Raw genomic sequence first — 16,933 nt, 5'->3', positions numbered from 1 at the left:
GTAGGGGTATTTGTTGACAGTAGCTAGCTGGCACACGGGAGACTACGGTTATCTCCTACTTCCGATAAGTGATGCATTTCCACGCGACGACCACCGACATTTCGGATTTCAGGCTGCTCGGTCATTCTCCAAATCATGTACATCGCGGCAACAATACACCTTGACCACTATCATTTGGTTGTCTAGGTATCAAGCTTTGGACAGTCCTCGCCTTAACAGACATGCCATCACATCGAGACAGATCAAGATCGCGTTCTCGCGATCGGGACAGAGAACGATCGAAAGAGAAGGACAAATATCGTTCTTCCCGCGACCGAGACCGAGAGGGTGATTCCTCGTCACATCGACATCATCGACCCAAACACGATGAGCGTTCCGTCTCCCCCGACAGAGATAGGGATAGAGATAGGAAGAAGTCCAAGAGACACAGAGCGACGCCCTCTGATGATGAAGATTTGGTAGATCTGGAAAAGATCGGAGTGAAGGAGATTACAGAGGAAGATTATTTGTATGTCCCTTGACTTTCACTGTCAATGTTTCCCAAACCTCGCCTGAGCCATTCAAGAGGAATGGATGTGTTGAATGAGCAGCACTGATACCGTTTTGTGAGTATAGTCTGAAATCTTACGAGTTCAAGCTATGGTTGAAAGACGAACGAGGCAAGGTGAGTCAGCTTGCATGCGCCATGTCGTTATTACGAGACCTTCAGCTGATAGCAGAGCTTCTCAGTATCTCGACGAGATGTCTTCCGAGTCTGCACACAAGCACTTTCGCAAGTTTGTCCGAGTGAGTGCTGTCTTCTCGAAGGACATTCTGGTCCTTCACAACTTCGCTTCGTCTTCCTCGATTGGACACTGACGATATATCCACTTCGCATCTTAGCGGTGGAACGATGGCGCTCTTAAACCCATATATTACAAACCGCCTACTACGTCTATACCTGCCGCTGCTAATACAGGCTACAAATGGGGATTCGCTCAGCGCGGTGACGCCGTGATTTCCACTTCTCTCGCATCCATACGAGCCGACGTCGATCGAATGACCCATTCCTCCTCGTCGTCCGCCAAATACCCCTCTGACGAAGGTCCGACTCGTACTGTTGGACCTACCCTTCCTCCATCAGGGGCATTACCGCTAGGTCCTTCCCTGCCTTCTGCTTCAGATCGACAGTACGCCCTAGAATCATCTCTCGAATCGAAGAAATACGAACGTAAACTCGCATCTAAAGAAGCTTATTCAAAAGCGGACGAAATGGTCCCCAGAGCTGGGGGGAAAGAAGGCAAGATGGAAGAGAGACGAGCGACGAATTTTGAGAATAGGAAGTATAGGGATAAAGATATGGCAGCGGGCTTAGAGGTGGAAGAAAGTACGCTGTTAGGTGATGGTGGGGGTTTTGCAGCAGCGTAAGTGATCCTCCGCTTCCAAACATGAAGCCAGACAGCCAGCCTTCAGCTCGCATGACACACCTGGTTGAACGGCCATGTGATTGACAATCCACCCACTTACAGACTCAAAGCACGAGACGAAGCTTCCGCCAGACGGATGGGCAAGAAGGATGTCATCATGGCAGATAGGAGAGCAGCGGATCAGGAGAGGCTTTCGGAGCGGAAAGCCAAAGAATCGGCAACGATGGATATGTGAGTGGACTGCTGGATTGCGTTGGGCACTCGACGCTGATGCTGACGCTGGGACACAGGTTCAGAGCGATGGCGAAAGAAAGATTTGGCGGATGATACGCGGGTCAGAGGACAATCAGGTAGCGTGATGTAGCAGTTGCTCCAGATGTCGATGTAACACCTCCATCATCATGTAATACTTGCAGCATATGGGAAGCCCTCCCGCACATAGTAGTCGTAGAAGCAATGCATCCCAATCTAGCCCATTCAGTCTTATCGACCTATGATAGCTTACTCGTCGTCCTCCTCAGCCTCCTCACCACCTTCACCACCAGCGGCGGCCGCAGCCCTCTTTCTCTTCACTCGACCGGGTCGGCCACCACCGTAAGGAGAGGTGAGCGAGTAGTCGACGTGCCTGTTGTACGAGCATGAAGATTAGTAAGATTCTCAACGAGGGTGACGGGAGAGCGAGGAATGGAAACTCACTTCTGGGAGTCGAGTCGGACAACGAAAGAAGGGACGTTGACGATCTGCTTGCCAACTCGGATGTGCCTTTGCCTGATGAGGACACGGGCGTGGTGGACAGACTTGGCGAGTCCGAGCTTGAAGACCTGAGTCTGCAATCGTCTCTCCAAGAAATCCTCAGTCTTGAGAGCCAAGACGTAATCGAGACGCATACGGGTGTCGTCGAGCACACCGATTCGCACGAGTCGTCGGATCAAGGCGTTACCCTCGAAAAGTCGCTTGGGGTCCTTGTCGTCGAGCTTGAGGAGCTCTCGGGCAGCACGTCGGATCTAGGAGGAAGAGAGTAACAGGGATCAGCGTTGAACTTTGATGTACGGTGTCTCGACATAATAACTCACCTTGGAGAGGGTCAACTGAATTCGCCAGATCTCTCGCTTGTTTCGGAGTCCGTACTCTCCCGCGAGCTACGAAAGATAACAGTAGGTCAGTGCACGTCCCAATCCTTCACTTCCGTTCTCAGGCCAGGACTACGGGGTGAACCAAGGCATGACCCAGGAAACAACAGCAAGTACGACCATTCCTTCTCCCTATCCATGTTCTCGTCCTCTTCAATCTCCCCATTTGCTGTTGTTCCCATAGTTCATGCCTTTCCTTGTCCACCCTTCGTCCTGCCCTTGGCCAGATTATGACACCCACCTTGAGCTCGGCGTCGAGACGGGCGGCCTCGTAGGGTCGCTTGGGGACCTTGTAGGTCTTGGACTGCTTCCTAGGTGCGCTGGTGGTAGGAACCAATCCATCAGCGCCGTGTTCCCATTCATCTTCTGACAATCCTTCTCCGTGTTCGAATTCGAGTAACTCACCTGACCATCTGTTGAGTTTATCGAAAAGAGAGGGATAGTCGAAAGAGCGAAGGGAAGGAGTGAACGAAGCTAGACGTCAGCTTCTGTTATCTTGTCGATTGATAGATAGTGATTAGACGCACTTTTACTTGCTGGATGAGTAAGAGAGGAAGGTATGCAAGTGTGCACAAGAATTCAATGAAAATGCAACAGCTGGCAGTGAGTGTGGACTGAACGACAGAGACAGAACCTAGTCCCTCTCTGCCAGTGAGTGTACAACCAATCCCACTCACCAGCCAGACAGACAGTGTACGACCGTTGATGCACACTATACAACCACTAAGAGGGGGAAACCGCAAAATCATACGTTTCGCCGCGGGATTATACGGTGGCATATCAATACAAACGAAATGATCGGAAATAGCTTATATCCGATAGAGGGTTTTTGATCCCGCCACCACTCTCTCATTGTATTCTCCCTCTCCCCTCGTTGCTGCTGGCTGCCGCATTCCCTCTCTCGCTCACTCTGCACTCTGCGCCCCTCTCACCGTACACCGCTACCACCCTGCTCACTCACTCTCACACTCTCACACACTCTCACTCGCTGTCTGTCGTTTTGACCAAGTTGAACGTTTTTAGCTGCTTGTACCCTTTCTACTCTCTATCCCTCAACAACCTAACAAAAGAGGTGAGCACAGGTTCCGACTATCTCCCAATCCCCTCCGTCAACCCACTACCCACGACACCCTCGACATTCTGTGCACTCGAACGACGTCTCAACTTTTCACATACACTCATATACCGTCCATATCGTCGTAACGATCATATAATCTAACATACCTCTTCATCCCACAGATAATCACTCAAAATGCCTCACTCTTTCGGTATGAGGGCGCGAACGCGTCACATGTTCAAGAGGAACTTCAAGGGTGCGTAGGAGATCTATCTGGGTTCATGGAAAGATGAGGACCACGGGAAAAAGAAAGGATGGAATGCTGATGGTCTTTTGGCTTGCTCTTGTTTCTCTCAACGTCCCTCTTAACCAACGACTATCATCGCACACTCTAATTCATCCCGACTCTTATCGTCTCTCTGCTGGATCTGTTTATGGAACTGGTGAATTGGATTGGATCTTATTGGAAAATGTTGGATACTATGGATTTTCGACAATCGCCCTTGGGATTCGACAGAGCACGGTTCCCCCAACGTCTCCACCTTCCTCGTCAACTACCGAGTTGGTGACATTGTTGACATCAAGGCCAACGCTTCTCAGCAGAAGGGTATGCCCCACAAGTGTGAGTAGCGGTTTTCTCTACATTATCAAGAATATCTTCTCGGGACCAAGTCTGATCTTTTTTGCGACAATCAGTCTACCACGGCAAGACCGGTATCGTTTACAACGTCACCCCCCGAGCTGTCGGTGTCATCTGCTACAAGGTCGTCAACGGTCGATACATGGAGAAGCGAGTCAACATCCGAGTCGAGCACATCAAGCACTCTAAATGTCGACAAGAGTTCTTGGACCGTGTCAAGTCCAACGCTCTCAAGAAGAGGGAGGCCAAGGAGAAGGGCGAGCACGTCGTTCTTAAGCGTCTTCCAGCTCAACCCCGAGAGGCCAGGACCGTCTCCATCAACAACAACGTTCCTCAGACTTTGACCGCCCAGCCTTGTGAGTGGTCGTTCACATCGCAACTACCTGACTATGCTGATTCTTACTCCTCCCTCCCACAGACGAGACCACTATCTAAGCGTTGGAGTGTTGCAGAGTTAGGGAGGGTTTGTACGATGATGATGGATTGCATACCGATACATGGGGACAAAACCGGGTCGCATTGGCGTAACATTACAACATTTCTACATTGATTACCAGTCTAAAACCTGGCGCTGGATCAATACTTGGCGTCCTTGACTGCTCCCCATCCTTTATCCACGATTTGCGTCAGTCGTCCGGCGGTACCACTGTGTACTCTGCCCCGCAAGTCTCTCTCGAGCAGATCAATGACACCTTTGAACCTGGAAGCTTTCTTTCGCAGGATCCTACTCATCGCAGTCTTCGCAAGACTGATAACATATCTCTGTCAGCTCATAATCCATGAATTCGGGATTTAAGCACAGCTGACTCACAACAAGAAGTCTTGTTTGCGCACACCATAGTGTTCTGTCCCTACGTTATGTCTTGAAGCATGTTTCACTCTCGCTCGTCCTGCGACATAGGTGTATTCCGCAGAAGCGCACAGTGCGTCTACAGGGCACATCGTCTCTTTGATCAGCTTCTGTAAACGTGACAATCATTGGGCTGGACGAAGCTGGAGCAAGCACTCTCACCATGTATCATGTGATTTTGGCGCGAGCTCGATTCTCCTGCCTTGAAATAGTGAGGCACCTTCATGGTTGTCAAGGCAAAGTTGAGGAAGACGTTAAAGTGCACTGTGTCGACATCGTTGTGGGCGGTGTCCAACTGCGTCGACGTCAGGATTAGATTCCAAGAGGCCATAACGGGTGTGCAGACGTGAAAGTGACAAGATGGAAACCTCTAGCAAGGCGTGTACACTCACATACGCCACATGATTCCGGTTCTCCAGCTGCCGGCTGAACCACCCTACGAACCCGCTTCCGCGATGTCGACTCGATCTCAGAGCAAATGACTGTTTCGTAGCTACAAGTTTGTGTAATTGTATTCAGCGACTCTTTACAAAGGTGCTTCGGGTACAACTGTAACTCACAGGTTGACATCGCTCTTGGATAATCAGGCATGATCTCCAATTTTCTCATGTTTATGAGGAAACCGCAATACGGGAAGTCTACCACCAGTCAGCGACCACCCTATTTCGCGTTGTACATATCAGTGCGTCATCATCACTCACAAGACTCTCCATCATCGTTCATCCCGCACACAGGGACCATCTGACTTCCCGTGTCAAACTCGAACGACAACAAAGTTTTCCCCTTGGACACTTCCGCGCCGTACTCTGGAAACCCACGAGACATGACTTCGACGAAACGCCGTGCCGAGGAGTAGTCATCGGTGATGTACAGAAAGTCGTCGATGTACCGCAGTAAGCGCTAAGTGGTGAGGCGCAAGTGAGTCGTTAGATACCACAAAGGTCAATACGCAAGCAGCAGGCACAATGCCACACTTACTGAACCATTTTGCCGAGTCCAAGCAAGATATTCGTTCTCCATGTACGCGTAAAAGATTGAGCATAGCAAGCTACTAATCTTGGACCCTTGTGGTATCCCAGTCTGCTGTCGGAAGTACTTCCTCCCGACCTATTGATGTGTCGCTAGTCAGTGATGACGGATTCAACGGTATTCCATTTTCGACGTACTTGCCACACATTGTTCTTGATGTGAGTTCGCAATAGTTCCATGCAAGCTTCACGAGACACTTGACGGCGTCGCACCTATGTGCGACATCAATAATTAGTTGTCTCCCTCCAGTCATCTGGACCACACTCACAAGATCGACCACTACAGCATTTCGTAGAGGCGCAGCGATATCTGTGGCATGATTTGGGAAGGAGGCGGGATGATGGGCTGTCGCACGAGATGGGATCGTCAATTTTGCAGACTAGGCATTTGTTCAACTCACTATTGACGACAGCCCGAGTCTTGTACAGTCTCCTAGCGGAACCCTGCGACGCTTTACTAGCTGGTGGTAATAGGAGACAGTACATCATCAAGCAGTAGTCGTGGTTCTGCAGGTAATCTCGTCAGCACAAGTCGCTCTGACTGCGAGGACGCTTCAGCCGTGCCACCTCTCCATCTCACCTTATCAAGCAGCTTAGCTACGATATCTAGCATTTTGTCTTGCTTGATCGTGTCGAATGCCGCTTTGATATCCATCTTCACGAAATACAGTCCGGGGCTACTCCGCCACAGAATCAGCGAGCGGCCACAAGTGCACGCAAAGTTATTAGGGTGAAAGCCTACAGAGCACCATGTTTTTCAATTAAGTCCGTCTTCAGTTCCTGTATCGGACGGAATATCTCATTGGTACCGAATAGGGAACCGCCAAGTTTAGCTTTATGACGGTCCTATGATTCGAACAGCGAGTCAGTACATTCCTCAGCTTGGAAATTAGTCGGCCGCTATGCACCTTTTCGAACGTCAGTACTTGGTGTACTCCGCGCAGGATCTGATTTGCGGTCATGTCCTTGTGCTTGATACCGTTTGTCGATATACCCAATGCTGCGGGCCGTTTCTGCACAAGCCGATCAGATCATACCTCTCACTGAAGACCGGGGCTTGTGCAAGATTTGACACTTACTATCTTCCTTCCCAGATTTACAATTGGGCGGAACCCGGATGGCTTTGGTATCAGTCGAACAGCTGATACTCCGAGCGGTCCTTGCTGTGCGAAGAAGGTTTGATTCTGCATTTTCATTTCAGCAGATAACGTTGATGAGATATAGGATGGCCCACCTTGTCCAGCTCTGTCAGAAGGCTCCTCTGCAGTTGCTCAAAGTGAGGCTTTGTCGCTTGCACCCATTTCTCTTGAGGATAATACATCGTTCCATATCGTGTGGCGGCTGTTTCGGTGATGTAGAATGTGTTCTACAATCCAGGATCATGAGCACAGAACTGTATCAGTACTCGGTAGTATAGACTCACCTTCAGAAGCGGTACGAGGAGATCATCAAAGAGCCATTTTATCAGATCTTCGACCAGCTGACGGCGCTTGGTCATCTCGCTTTGGGTCATTCTCTGTTCTTTATCGATGATCAACCACTCGAAGTCGGTGATGTTGATGCCTTGCATGATTGAATGGAGGCTGATCGGCTCATACTGCTTTGCTCGGATGAAACGACGGACGTCTGCGTCATTTTAGTTGATGACCAAAAGAGAATTTTTGGGCCAACTCACGAGCATACAGTGTGTTCATGTTTTCCTGACTTCCCATGACTACGGGCGACAGAACCTCTGCGAATACGAGTTTGACAAAACGTGAAACCTGCAACAATAATCAGTATTGCGCAGTGCGCTGATTGGGCCAACTGACCTGCCGATGTGAGACTGGCTCAAGGGGAGGCGGAAGTGAGGTCGTCATAGGGAGAGACCGATCACCCATCGTACCATGTTCTTGGGCTGAACTGCTTGGCATGATCTGAGTGATAGGCTGAGAACTTTCTCCTCCTCTCGAAAGAAGTTTAGGTGGCAGAGGAAACTGGCGGCGCACATGAGCATGAGCAGCAAATGGATGAGTCGACTTCTTAAATACCTTGACACCGTCATCCTGCACTCCTTGTTAGCTAGTCCGTCCTAACAATGAGAGTTCTGACAGCTCACATTAGTCCTCAACGATTGGCGAAGCACTGCCCCACAATCTATCCTGGAATGTCTGACCAAGATTTCTCTTGCGAAACCTATCATTCCCTCAATCCTCCTCGAACTGCCCTTGACACTCGGGCGGTCGTTCTCTTTGCCTATCGGTTGCGAGAAAAGGCTTGGGAAGACACTTTGCAGCAACGTGAGGCAGGTACGATCGCTCGGCAAGCTGTCCGCAGTGGGCTTGAGCTTATTCAGTATGTCTATTTCGGCGACTGAATTAGCCTTTTGCAGGGGTCGAATAGTACGGCCACACGAACTCACGATGCGGTGGAAGACCGGACGAGATCCGGCCATTGGATAAGCGATATGGCTGTCCGTAGAACATCCTCGGTCTAGCGATGTTGACACTAGCAGGGCTGTACAAAGAATCAGCATAGCGCTTCACACTGAAGCTCAAGTCAGATGAGCTCACCTCGCCTTGCTGGTCTTTGCTTTACGTTCGTCTCCCGCGCCATTCTCAGCAATCTTCTGTCGCTTACGCTTGCACTTCCCGCATGATCCTACCGTCTTTCGTTTCCTCTTCTCGCCCGACTCGGTTGTCGTCGTCGAGCGAACGGCTTGTGCCATCTTGGCTTGATCGTAAAGACTGTATATTGGCGTACCGCTCAACTGCATGTAACAGTTGTTTCCAACAGGCAAGAACAACGAAGCGTTGATGAGGATCTGTTTGAACCCATCATTGCCAATCCTTCGGAGGTCAAGTAGACTTGAGTCAGCCTCCCTGAGCGGGACAGAGTGCGGAGAAGCAACAGGTATGCACTCACTTCTTCCTCAAGACGCGCCATGGTAGTGATCGCAGGACCGAGGAAGGACTGTCAACATGTCGATTTTCCACGTGAGGTCGGTTTGGGTTAATCGGTAAATCTACCGTAGGATACTACGAATTCTACATCAGTGCCCGCCCTATCCTATCCACCTTGCTAAAGTGTCTCGTCCAGCTGAAAGAGCTCACTCTACTTCCCGAGACGAGGACGTTCCCTCCTGTCCCCTCCCTGACAGCTTGTTTTCCTAGTTCTCTCAATATCCTATCAATCGCTTCTTGCTGAGATCCCTCGGCTCCTCCTCCTCCCAAGACAAACGTTAGTCGCTTCGCATCATCTTCGATACGAAAGCAGCAGAGCGTGGTATCGAGTAGTTGTCTATACTCATCTGGATCATCTCGGTCTAAGGGCGACTGACCGTCTGTTGAGGAAAGGATACAGGAATGAAGGGTTTGGATGGAGGTGTAATATGCCGAAAGGGTTTTGTGTCGTATTCTATCGTGTGCAGAGCTGGCCATAGCCTCTTCTCCCATCAGTGGATTAAGGGGTCTTGACTGTCGACCAGGCGCTGTCACCACAGCCATCCTGCCATAAAGATGATTGCTAGAGACATATTTGATGCAACAACAATAACAGAGCAGCGGCACAGACAATTCAGTCGCGAACAACCTCCACCACGTGTGCCTGATAACGGAACGGCGATTGTCTGATAACATGCATGAGGCTCTGCTTTAGCTATGAGAGGCCATGAACAACGTGCATGCACATTATAATTTACAAAAGGTAGTCGTCCGTACGTAGTATTACAACGCGAGCAGCGGGTGCCAAAGTAAGTGATACTCGATCTTACTGTGCCCAGGAGCTCGCTTCTCCTTGCCGCGAAGCAACCTCCTGTGTTGGCATGGGTGTGTGTGTCGGTGGATGGTGATGTTGAGCCGCAAGATGCCCTTGAGCTGGATACGAATAGCAGAATATCTCAGATAAGAGCTGATCAAGTGACGCTCCGGGGGGGTAGGATGATCCGACAGGTCCATGAACGAGATGCTGTTGTTGCGGATGCTGTTGATATTGAGCATCGTGTACGTGTGATAATGTCGGCGGAGGAGGGGGACCGTTCTGTCCGCTCATTTGCATTGTTTCGTTGCTCGCCATCCATCGATCCGAAGTGTCCATGTATTGTTGGTGCGTTGTTACTCCCGGTTGTCGATGCGTTTCATAAGCAGCGGGAGCATTCCCGTTGGCGAACGGTTGTCTCGGTGGCGGCGAGGTTCCTGGAACGTCCAGAGACGTTGCTGGCGCAAGATTATACGCCGCTTGCTCCTTCTCCAACCACTCAGTCCATTCTCGAGCTGTTCGCACCATCGATCCTATCAGATTACTACAGCCGTTGGTGATAGATTCCCCTCCCAGTTCATCCTCTGGGGCAAGCATACCGATCGCTTGCATCGACTCCGTCATTTGTCCCATCACCTCTAACCAAGGCTTCTCGCGAAACGCTTTATATGTTTGGTCGGTCGAACGAAGCACCTGAATCGTCCCTGCCTCCATTTCCATGAGTACTTTTGCAGCTTCAACCGCGATGCAGATCACATCGTGAAGAGGCACAATGCTAGCGTAAACGTGCCCATTGAGGTCGGCGACCAGACTTCGTCCTAATTCGGCACAAGCTGCGAGGTTTTCCTGAAGATTCCCCCCTCGTCGTAGACCATAGTCCCAGACCGTGCGCATGGCCTCCGCAGACTTTCCTGTTCGAGAATTATCGGTAATGAGTCGAGTGATATCGGGCGGGTTATAAGCTCGAGATACAGCATAAGCAGCGGATTGCTCAGGTGTGAGGAACGGTGGAAGACCCGGGAAAGCATAAGGTGAACCGGGAAGGAAGTGGACTGCCATGAGCCGTAGGATGCCACATCCGTGAAGCTTGCTGATTTCATAACGGAGTCGGATCGCGCGATATGCCAGCCAACCAGACTCCACACCACGAGATTGATCGCGCAACAATCCTTTGATGCGATTTGGAGTTAGCTCTGGTCAAACTCAAAATAGCAAAAACCCACTCATGATGAAGTCATGTCTTCGCCCGAGCTCATCGATCTTCCTGGTGTATGCTTCAAATTCCATAGTGATACCTCTGACAGGATCGTACATCGGATCTCTGGAGCTGGTCTCCAAAGACTCTCTGACCCTTGCCAGCGCATCTAGTAACTCTTCCAATCTCGCCAATTTGTCAGAAACAGCCAGTCTGCCGACGAGTACAGACGCGTCTTCGCGACCTATGCTGTCTTGCCAAAGGTCGCCATGGACTGACATATCGCAAAAGGTGTCAGCCAGTTGTCTGGCCTGCGCAAGATGTAGTGGTTTGATAGGGTCGTTGTCTTCAAGCGTTGCTGCCGCTTCAGTTGCGATCAAAGAAAGCCAGAGCCATGTATCGGAACATTTGAAGGCATACCCTATCCTTGGACCGGTGACAAGTTTCTCGATCATATGCACGAACGATAATCGAGTTGAGATAAGACTCGCTGTGGGAACATAACCTTTGGCGACGGCCAACGTATGCAGGTTGGTCATTTGGAGTGGCAATACCCCGAAGGGGCTGTGAGTCGCTAGGAGCTCCAGAGATGCGAGAGCGAAGAATGTATTAGGTAATTGAAGTAAGAGATCGTTTCGGCGACCGGTAATGAATGGCGTTAGAACTTTTCGAATGTTCTGCGTCGTTGCATCGGCAGGGAGAGCGATAGTGGAGATGTAAACAACCATGGCGATGAGGAGGGAGAGTGTCGGTTCTGGAGAAGAGTTATACATGTCGAGCATGACTGGAATCGGTTCCAAGTGGGGATGGTACACCTGAAGTTGGGCGAAACTAGCAACATATTTTAGTCTCAATCAAGTGTTGTTAGAGATGCCGCGACTCACCCGGGTTGCAGTCTGGCTACCAACTGATCGTCAAGCAACTCGTTAAGGTCGACCTCGTCGTCGTCCGCAACCCCACGCTTTCTTCTTTTGTCCGACTTGGAATATGCCACTCGCAACATGGCGCAGGTCAGTTCTGCGGGTCGGGTATGCAGTTTGAGACTTCTTGTCTTCATGGTATCAACCGTCAGACCAATGTTATGCGGTTCGTGTCGTATCGGTTGCAAGGTCTCAGTCGGCTGGGTTTGATTATCATTGTCTGTCGGAGCGAGACCATGCATCAGATTCAGAGTATGATTGACTGAAGCAACTCGACTTGGAGCAATCGAGGAGACATCTGTGGGTGTCTTTCGCTTGAGCTTGATTGCTCGACGCTTAGGAGAAGCAGTGCTAGCTCGAGATGCTTCAGCAGATGCTAGATCTGGGATCGACCCATTCGGTTTCGTGCTGGACCCGTCTTCTCTCGATCGCTTTCGCTGTTTCTTGGCGCTATCATCGACGATGCACGGTAGAGCTAGAACTTTACATCGATGACACGATTTGTCGAGGGGGAGAGGGTCCGGTCCGGAAGGTACATCGAGGTCGGGCAGTTCGCATCGAGTCTTGCGGACCTTGCAGACATCGCATGACCTTCTAGCGTGGGTTCTTTTCGCCCGAGCCTCTGTCGACGGCAGCGGTGTCATTTTGTGTAGTTTGGAATGGTAGTGTGACTATAACTGTTAGTCGTCAACGGTCTTTCGTATGATTATCAACTCTGTTATTGTATGCAAATGAGGAGAAGAAGGGATGACAAGAGTTCCGACGGAGAGTGAAATCAGCTTGAGTGTTGTTTTCCGTCGGGCAGTGAGTTGAAGTGGCCGGGGGAGAATGTAAAATGAGGGGAGTACGTAAACAGAGACAGGAACAGGAACAAATCCGATCGGCCGCGTCGGGTAAATAAATAAATCAAAAAGAATAGAAACAGAACATGAGGAAGAATTCAATCACAGATCACAGATCACAGTCGCGTGTGGAGGTCAGTCACCACAATTTAATAGATGACTGGACCGTTTCTATCGGACAGGATAATATGCTTCAGAGGGTTTGTGAACAGTAATAGATCGCACCTTGTCCTATTGTATCGTCGCATGTGTCCTCTGTGTGAATAGACCGTAATGGTAGAGAGTCTGTTGCTCGCCTCGCTCGCTCGCATGGTGTGGCCTTGTGTATAGCTGTTATGGATGTCCCGTTTGAGAGGTAGGTCTCGCTCCCTCAGGCTTCTGCTGACAATCTTTCAGTTTCGCGAAACTCGTATTCCGCCTGGGCAACCCTCCCATATCGAAAAAGACTACCAAACCTATCCAGCCCTCAAAGATATTCGCATCATGGCTAAATCATCTTCCGAATCCTCTTCCGCCTCATACTGTTAAACAGATCTTTCGACTTCTATTCCCTCATGAAGGATCGAGAAGACGATATGGGCTGAAGGAAACGAAACTTGCTCAGGAGCTCGAAAGGCTGCTCGGCCTGAAAGGGCTGACCAGATGGGATAGCGTATCATGGGATAGAGGAGGTGAAGCCGGGACAGGATGTTTAGGAAGAGAGGTGGAAATTGCAATGAAAGATAGGGTGGGTATTGGTCAAGCTATATTACACTAACAGTGTGCTGACGAACAACGTAGGTAGCATGGTCGTCGACCTCTTCAACAGGCGACAAGTCATTGCTGTCCATTCGAGAGCTCGATCTCTTGCTAGACGAATTGGCTGCCTCCTCCCCCTTCTCACAACTGTCCCAAAATCCAGGTCCCACCCGATCTGTTCCCGTTCTTCTATCTATCATCTACCGAGATTCGAACCTATCTCCGTATGCTTTGTCCGTCGTGACCCAGATCATCCTCCGTGACTTGCGGCCTCTGCTAAGTCCTCTGCCTCGTCTGCGCATTCGGAACCCTACGGCTATGCTGCGACTGAAATCGACAGCGGGTCCGGAACAGCTCACCCTGCGAGATGCGATGATGGGATGTGACAAGAAGATGTGGGATCTGTACGTTGGCGGAAGAGGTGACCTGGATACTTGTGCAGATCTTGTGGAGGAGTTGGATCGGGGAGGATCGGGATTAATTTCCTGCGAACCAGTTATCGGTGTCAACGTCAAAGTCAGTTCTCAGACCTGATCAATATTGAACCACGTTAACCCGCTCGTTCCACCACCAGATTCCGAAATGTAGAAAAGGTCGACCTGTGGAAGATGCTCTGAAAGAGTTTACGGGCACTGCTTATGCGCTACCTTCGGAAGTAGTGTGGGCAGAAACGAAGTATGATGGCTATAGGTGAGATGATGTCTCCGTTCGATTTATGACCGGAGCTGATATCGGTTCTTGAGTGAAGGCTACAAATACACGTCGAAGTATTGAAGGGACGATCACCAAAGATCACCATCTTTAGCAAGTCGACTCGCAATAGTACCCAAGATAGGCTGAACGCTCATGCGTAGGTTTAGAAGGTTACTTTTCAGACAGAGACTTTCTTGCTCATATACCTGCAGCATCGTTCTGGCCACTCTGGGTCTCCCAATCGACCCCGCACTACCTGCTCATCCGACTTTGTCACAGCGACTGTCAGCTATCCCGCTGAGGGATCATATTGTCAAGAAGTCAGTCATTCTCGAAGCCGAGGTAGTGCCGTACAACGAGACATCTCGCGAAGGCGGTCGCGGTCCTGGCATTGAGGAGTTCTGGTGGCTTGGTCAGGCCGGTGTGACGATCGACGCGATGAACTGGGCTTTGTAAGCTGTCATTTGGTGAGATCACTGTGACCTCGCTGACGAACAATTGAAGCTCCACTACAGGATTTCCCCGAGCCCCAAGTCGACATCTCTGCCTGGTCTTCTTTGACGTTCTCCACTTGAACGGAAGGAGCCTATTGCACCAACGATACGACGACCGACGTCGAACACTTGAGTCGTTAGTCACCTCTATTCCTGGTTTTGTGAGTCGCTTGGCCCCTAAGAGCGGGTACAGGACTGAGCAGCTGTCTAGGCTCAACTAGCTGAACGGACCAAGATACCGTTGGGAGTGGACCGCCATTCAGCTCTGGAAGTGAGTGGACCACATAGCGCGGATTTCGGGATCAACACTAATGACCCTCAAAGGCTTTGCAAGATGCATTCAAGAGAAGTAGCGAACGACGAGAAGGTAAGGCGAGTGGTTTGAGCTTTGTCACGAGTCTCATATATTCCCTTCCCAGAGGGTTTGGTTCTCAAGGCAGCCGAATCGACCTATACGAATATGCGTTGGCAATGGGTGAAACTAAAGGTTTGTACACTTTCTGCTTGAAGAATACAGAGATGTCCCGAACAGCTGACTTGTGTCTCGACGGTTTCTCCACACAGAAAGACTATATCCCAAACCTGGGCGATTGCATTGACCTTGTCTTACTCGGTGCAGGATGGGACATTGACCGTGCAAGGGAGCTTCGAGGTGGGTAAGATCTGAACATTACTCGTGTGCCTTAGTTGACAGGCTGGATATTGTGCAGTGGACACATCAGTCTTCACGACCTTTTACATCGGTGTCCTGACCAATTCTGAACGAGTCAAGAACCGTCGAGAGATGCCACACTTCGAAATTCTCTTCAGATCCTCTTACGGTCTCGATAGGAGTCAGCTGGAGGTGTATAATGAGTATATCAGACATGGCAGATGGGCTAGTAAACCGTTTGATAAAGACGATCCTTTCAAACGGGTGAGTGTGTGCCTAGTCTACTTTGTGCCGGGTGGGCACGGCGCTGACAGGACTGTTCAGAGGCTTTTGGGCTTGTCCTGGACATATACTCTGCAGAGAGGTATGACACCACCATCAGTGATGCTCGTTCAGCCAATATGCGCAGAGGTTATGGGTGCGGGATTTCAGAGATTACCAGGATCAGAGGTGTGTTTGCGTTGCGTACACCCAAGCACAATCTGATCAAGGCGCTTTCATTGCAGCTATATGAGCTTCGTTGGCCGAGATTACAAAAAGTCCATGCGCCATCCGATCGATCTTGGACGGAAGGTGAGTTTTCAATGCACCGCGACAGGCAAGTATTGGAGTTGACATCTTACACGATATAGCTCTTACTGCCCAAGCCTTAATTTCAACGGCCCACCAATCGCTAGGATACAACATTACCGGCCTTACCTCTCCGCGTTCACCAGACGACTCGATCCGCGCAGCATGGCGATCAAGTACAAGTATCGCGTTGATCGACGTTCCAGAACTGGTCTCACCACCTTCACCTACGAGAAGGACGAGGTCTGCCCCTGATCTGGGAGAGATTTGGAAGACGTCGCCGGACACGCCGGAGAGGTCGAGTCCGCAACGACTACAAAGCAGGGGCGTGGAAAGTGGTAGACTCTTAAGAGACGTGACGAGTGATAAGGGAGACGTGGTGACGGTCGTCAGTGGTGGCGAAGAAGACAAGGAGAATGAGGAGGAAGGTGTGATGTGGTTGAAATCACCAATCAGGAGACTTGGAAATGGCGAGAGTCCTTCGAAACGACGAAAACCAGATGATGGACCTTCCAATTGTCCCGTGACCTCGCCATCGAGACAACCGAGCTCTACATCGGAAGAAGATCGTGCCGTATCCTTGCAGACGTTGCGATCCCCACCGCTTTTCTCGTCTCTTCCTCCTCAATCTTCGATGGCAATTACTCAACTTCGACCTGCAAAACGACTATTGACACCTATAGATTGGTCATGTTTCACGATCCCGCTGACAAACCCTGTCATGTCCGCAGTTGTATCGCACAAGAAGCTCGGCCAAGGGGGAAATATAGTACAGGGCAGGGGTAGGGGACCAGGCAAAGGGAAGGTGAAGGGGAAGAAAGCACTGTCGTTAAGGTCGAGAATCAAGTTGGTCACTAAAGGCATCAGAGCGCGATCTTGAGATATGTAGGCAGAACGCTGGTATGAAATCACACATCGTGCGGAGAACAGCACTTCAGTATTTGGAAGGGAGTGTCGACGACAGCGCCAGGGTGACGTGCATG

The 16,933-nt window shown here is 50.4% G+C and overlaps 6 protein-coding genes across 6 annotated transcripts; 3 read left to right on the top strand and 3 right to left on the bottom strand.

The window, feature by feature from the left end:
- Nucleotides 1-221: 221 nt before the first annotated feature.
- On the top strand, nucleotides 222-1,733 carry CI109_104675 (uncharacterized protein; the record flags this gene model as incomplete). The annotated part of the gene is made up of 6 exons (XM_032005984.1): nucleotides 222-508; nucleotides 616-664; nucleotides 730-786; nucleotides 883-1,403; nucleotides 1,509-1,637; nucleotides 1,697-1,733. 6 exons carry the CDS (start codon nucleotides 222-224, stop codon nucleotides 1,731-1,733), a joined length of 1,080 nt encoding a protein of 359 aa, XP_031859768.1.
- A 174-nt stretch (nucleotides 1,734-1,907) lies between these two features.
- Nucleotides 1,908-2,949, bottom strand: CI109_104674 (40S ribosomal protein uS4; the record flags this gene model as incomplete). Its single annotated transcript, XM_032005983.1, has 5 exons — nucleotides 1,908-2,031; nucleotides 2,103-2,410; nucleotides 2,480-2,545; nucleotides 2,778-2,856; nucleotides 2,942-2,949. The coding sequence occupies 5 exons, from the start codon at nucleotides 2,947-2,949 to the stop codon at nucleotides 1,908-1,910; spliced, it is 585 nt and encodes a 194-aa protein (XP_031859767.1).
- Nucleotides 2,950-3,788: 839 nt separating this feature from the next.
- CI109_104673 (60S ribosomal protein eL21) lies at nucleotides 3,789-4,668 on the top strand (the record flags this gene model as incomplete). The annotated part of the gene is made up of 4 exons (XM_032005982.1): nucleotides 3,789-3,849; nucleotides 4,111-4,215; nucleotides 4,290-4,589; nucleotides 4,652-4,668. 4 exons carry the CDS (start codon nucleotides 3,789-3,791, stop codon nucleotides 4,666-4,668), a joined length of 483 nt encoding a protein of 160 aa, XP_031859766.1.
- A 141-nt stretch (nucleotides 4,669-4,809) lies between these two features.
- Nucleotides 4,810-9,728, bottom strand: CI109_104672 (uncharacterized protein; the record flags this gene model as incomplete). The annotated part of the gene is made up of 24 exons (XM_032005981.2): nucleotides 4,810-4,981; nucleotides 5,045-5,162; nucleotides 5,246-5,378; nucleotides 5,476-5,576; nucleotides 5,644-5,721; nucleotides 5,785-5,983; nucleotides 6,062-6,190; nucleotides 6,250-6,324; nucleotides 6,381-6,457; nucleotides 6,513-6,618; nucleotides 6,692-6,788; nucleotides 6,854-6,957; nucleotides 7,020-7,124; nucleotides 7,191-7,295; nucleotides 7,346-7,477; nucleotides 7,535-7,737; nucleotides 7,787-7,874; nucleotides 7,923-8,087; nucleotides 8,142-8,156; nucleotides 8,210-8,451; nucleotides 8,513-8,607; nucleotides 8,664-8,939; nucleotides 9,016-9,128; nucleotides 9,204-9,728. 24 exons carry the CDS (start codon nucleotides 9,726-9,728, stop codon nucleotides 4,810-4,812), a joined length of 3,453 nt encoding a protein of 1,150 aa, XP_031859765.2.
- A 130-nt stretch (nucleotides 9,729-9,858) lies between these two features.
- CI109_104671 (uncharacterized protein) lies at nucleotides 9,859-12,605 on the bottom strand (the record flags this gene model as incomplete). Its single annotated transcript, XM_032005980.1, has 3 exons — nucleotides 9,859-11,015; nucleotides 11,070-11,872; nucleotides 11,926-12,605. The coding sequence occupies 3 exons, from the start codon at nucleotides 12,603-12,605 to the stop codon at nucleotides 9,859-9,861; spliced, it is 2,640 nt and encodes an 879-aa protein (XP_031859764.1).
- A 533-nt stretch (nucleotides 12,606-13,138) lies between these two features.
- Nucleotides 13,139-16,830, top strand: CI109_104670 (uncharacterized protein; the record flags this gene model as incomplete). The annotated part of the gene is made up of 15 exons (XM_065967536.1): nucleotides 13,139-13,149; nucleotides 13,200-13,530; nucleotides 13,584-14,057; nucleotides 14,116-14,231; nucleotides 14,290-14,391; nucleotides 14,447-14,686; nucleotides 14,739-14,889; nucleotides 14,940-14,999; nucleotides 15,053-15,095; nucleotides 15,148-15,215; nucleotides 15,293-15,380; nucleotides 15,439-15,644; nucleotides 15,705-15,830; nucleotides 15,887-15,953; nucleotides 16,013-16,830. 15 exons carry the CDS (start codon nucleotides 13,139-13,141, stop codon nucleotides 16,828-16,830), a joined length of 2,901 nt encoding a protein of 966 aa, XP_065823608.1.
- Nucleotides 16,831-16,933: the final 103 nt, after the last annotated feature.

This window comes from Kwoniella shandongensis, chromosome 8 (assembly GCF_008629635.2).
Source record: "Kwoniella shandongensis chromosome 8, complete sequence".
NCBI classification, from domain to species: domain Eukaryota; kingdom Fungi; phylum Basidiomycota; class Tremellomycetes; order Tremellales; family Cryptococcaceae; genus Kwoniella; species Kwoniella shandongensis.
The sequence above is the reverse complement of the archived record's forward strand: the minus strand, read 5'-3'. Positions and strand labels throughout refer to the sequence as shown.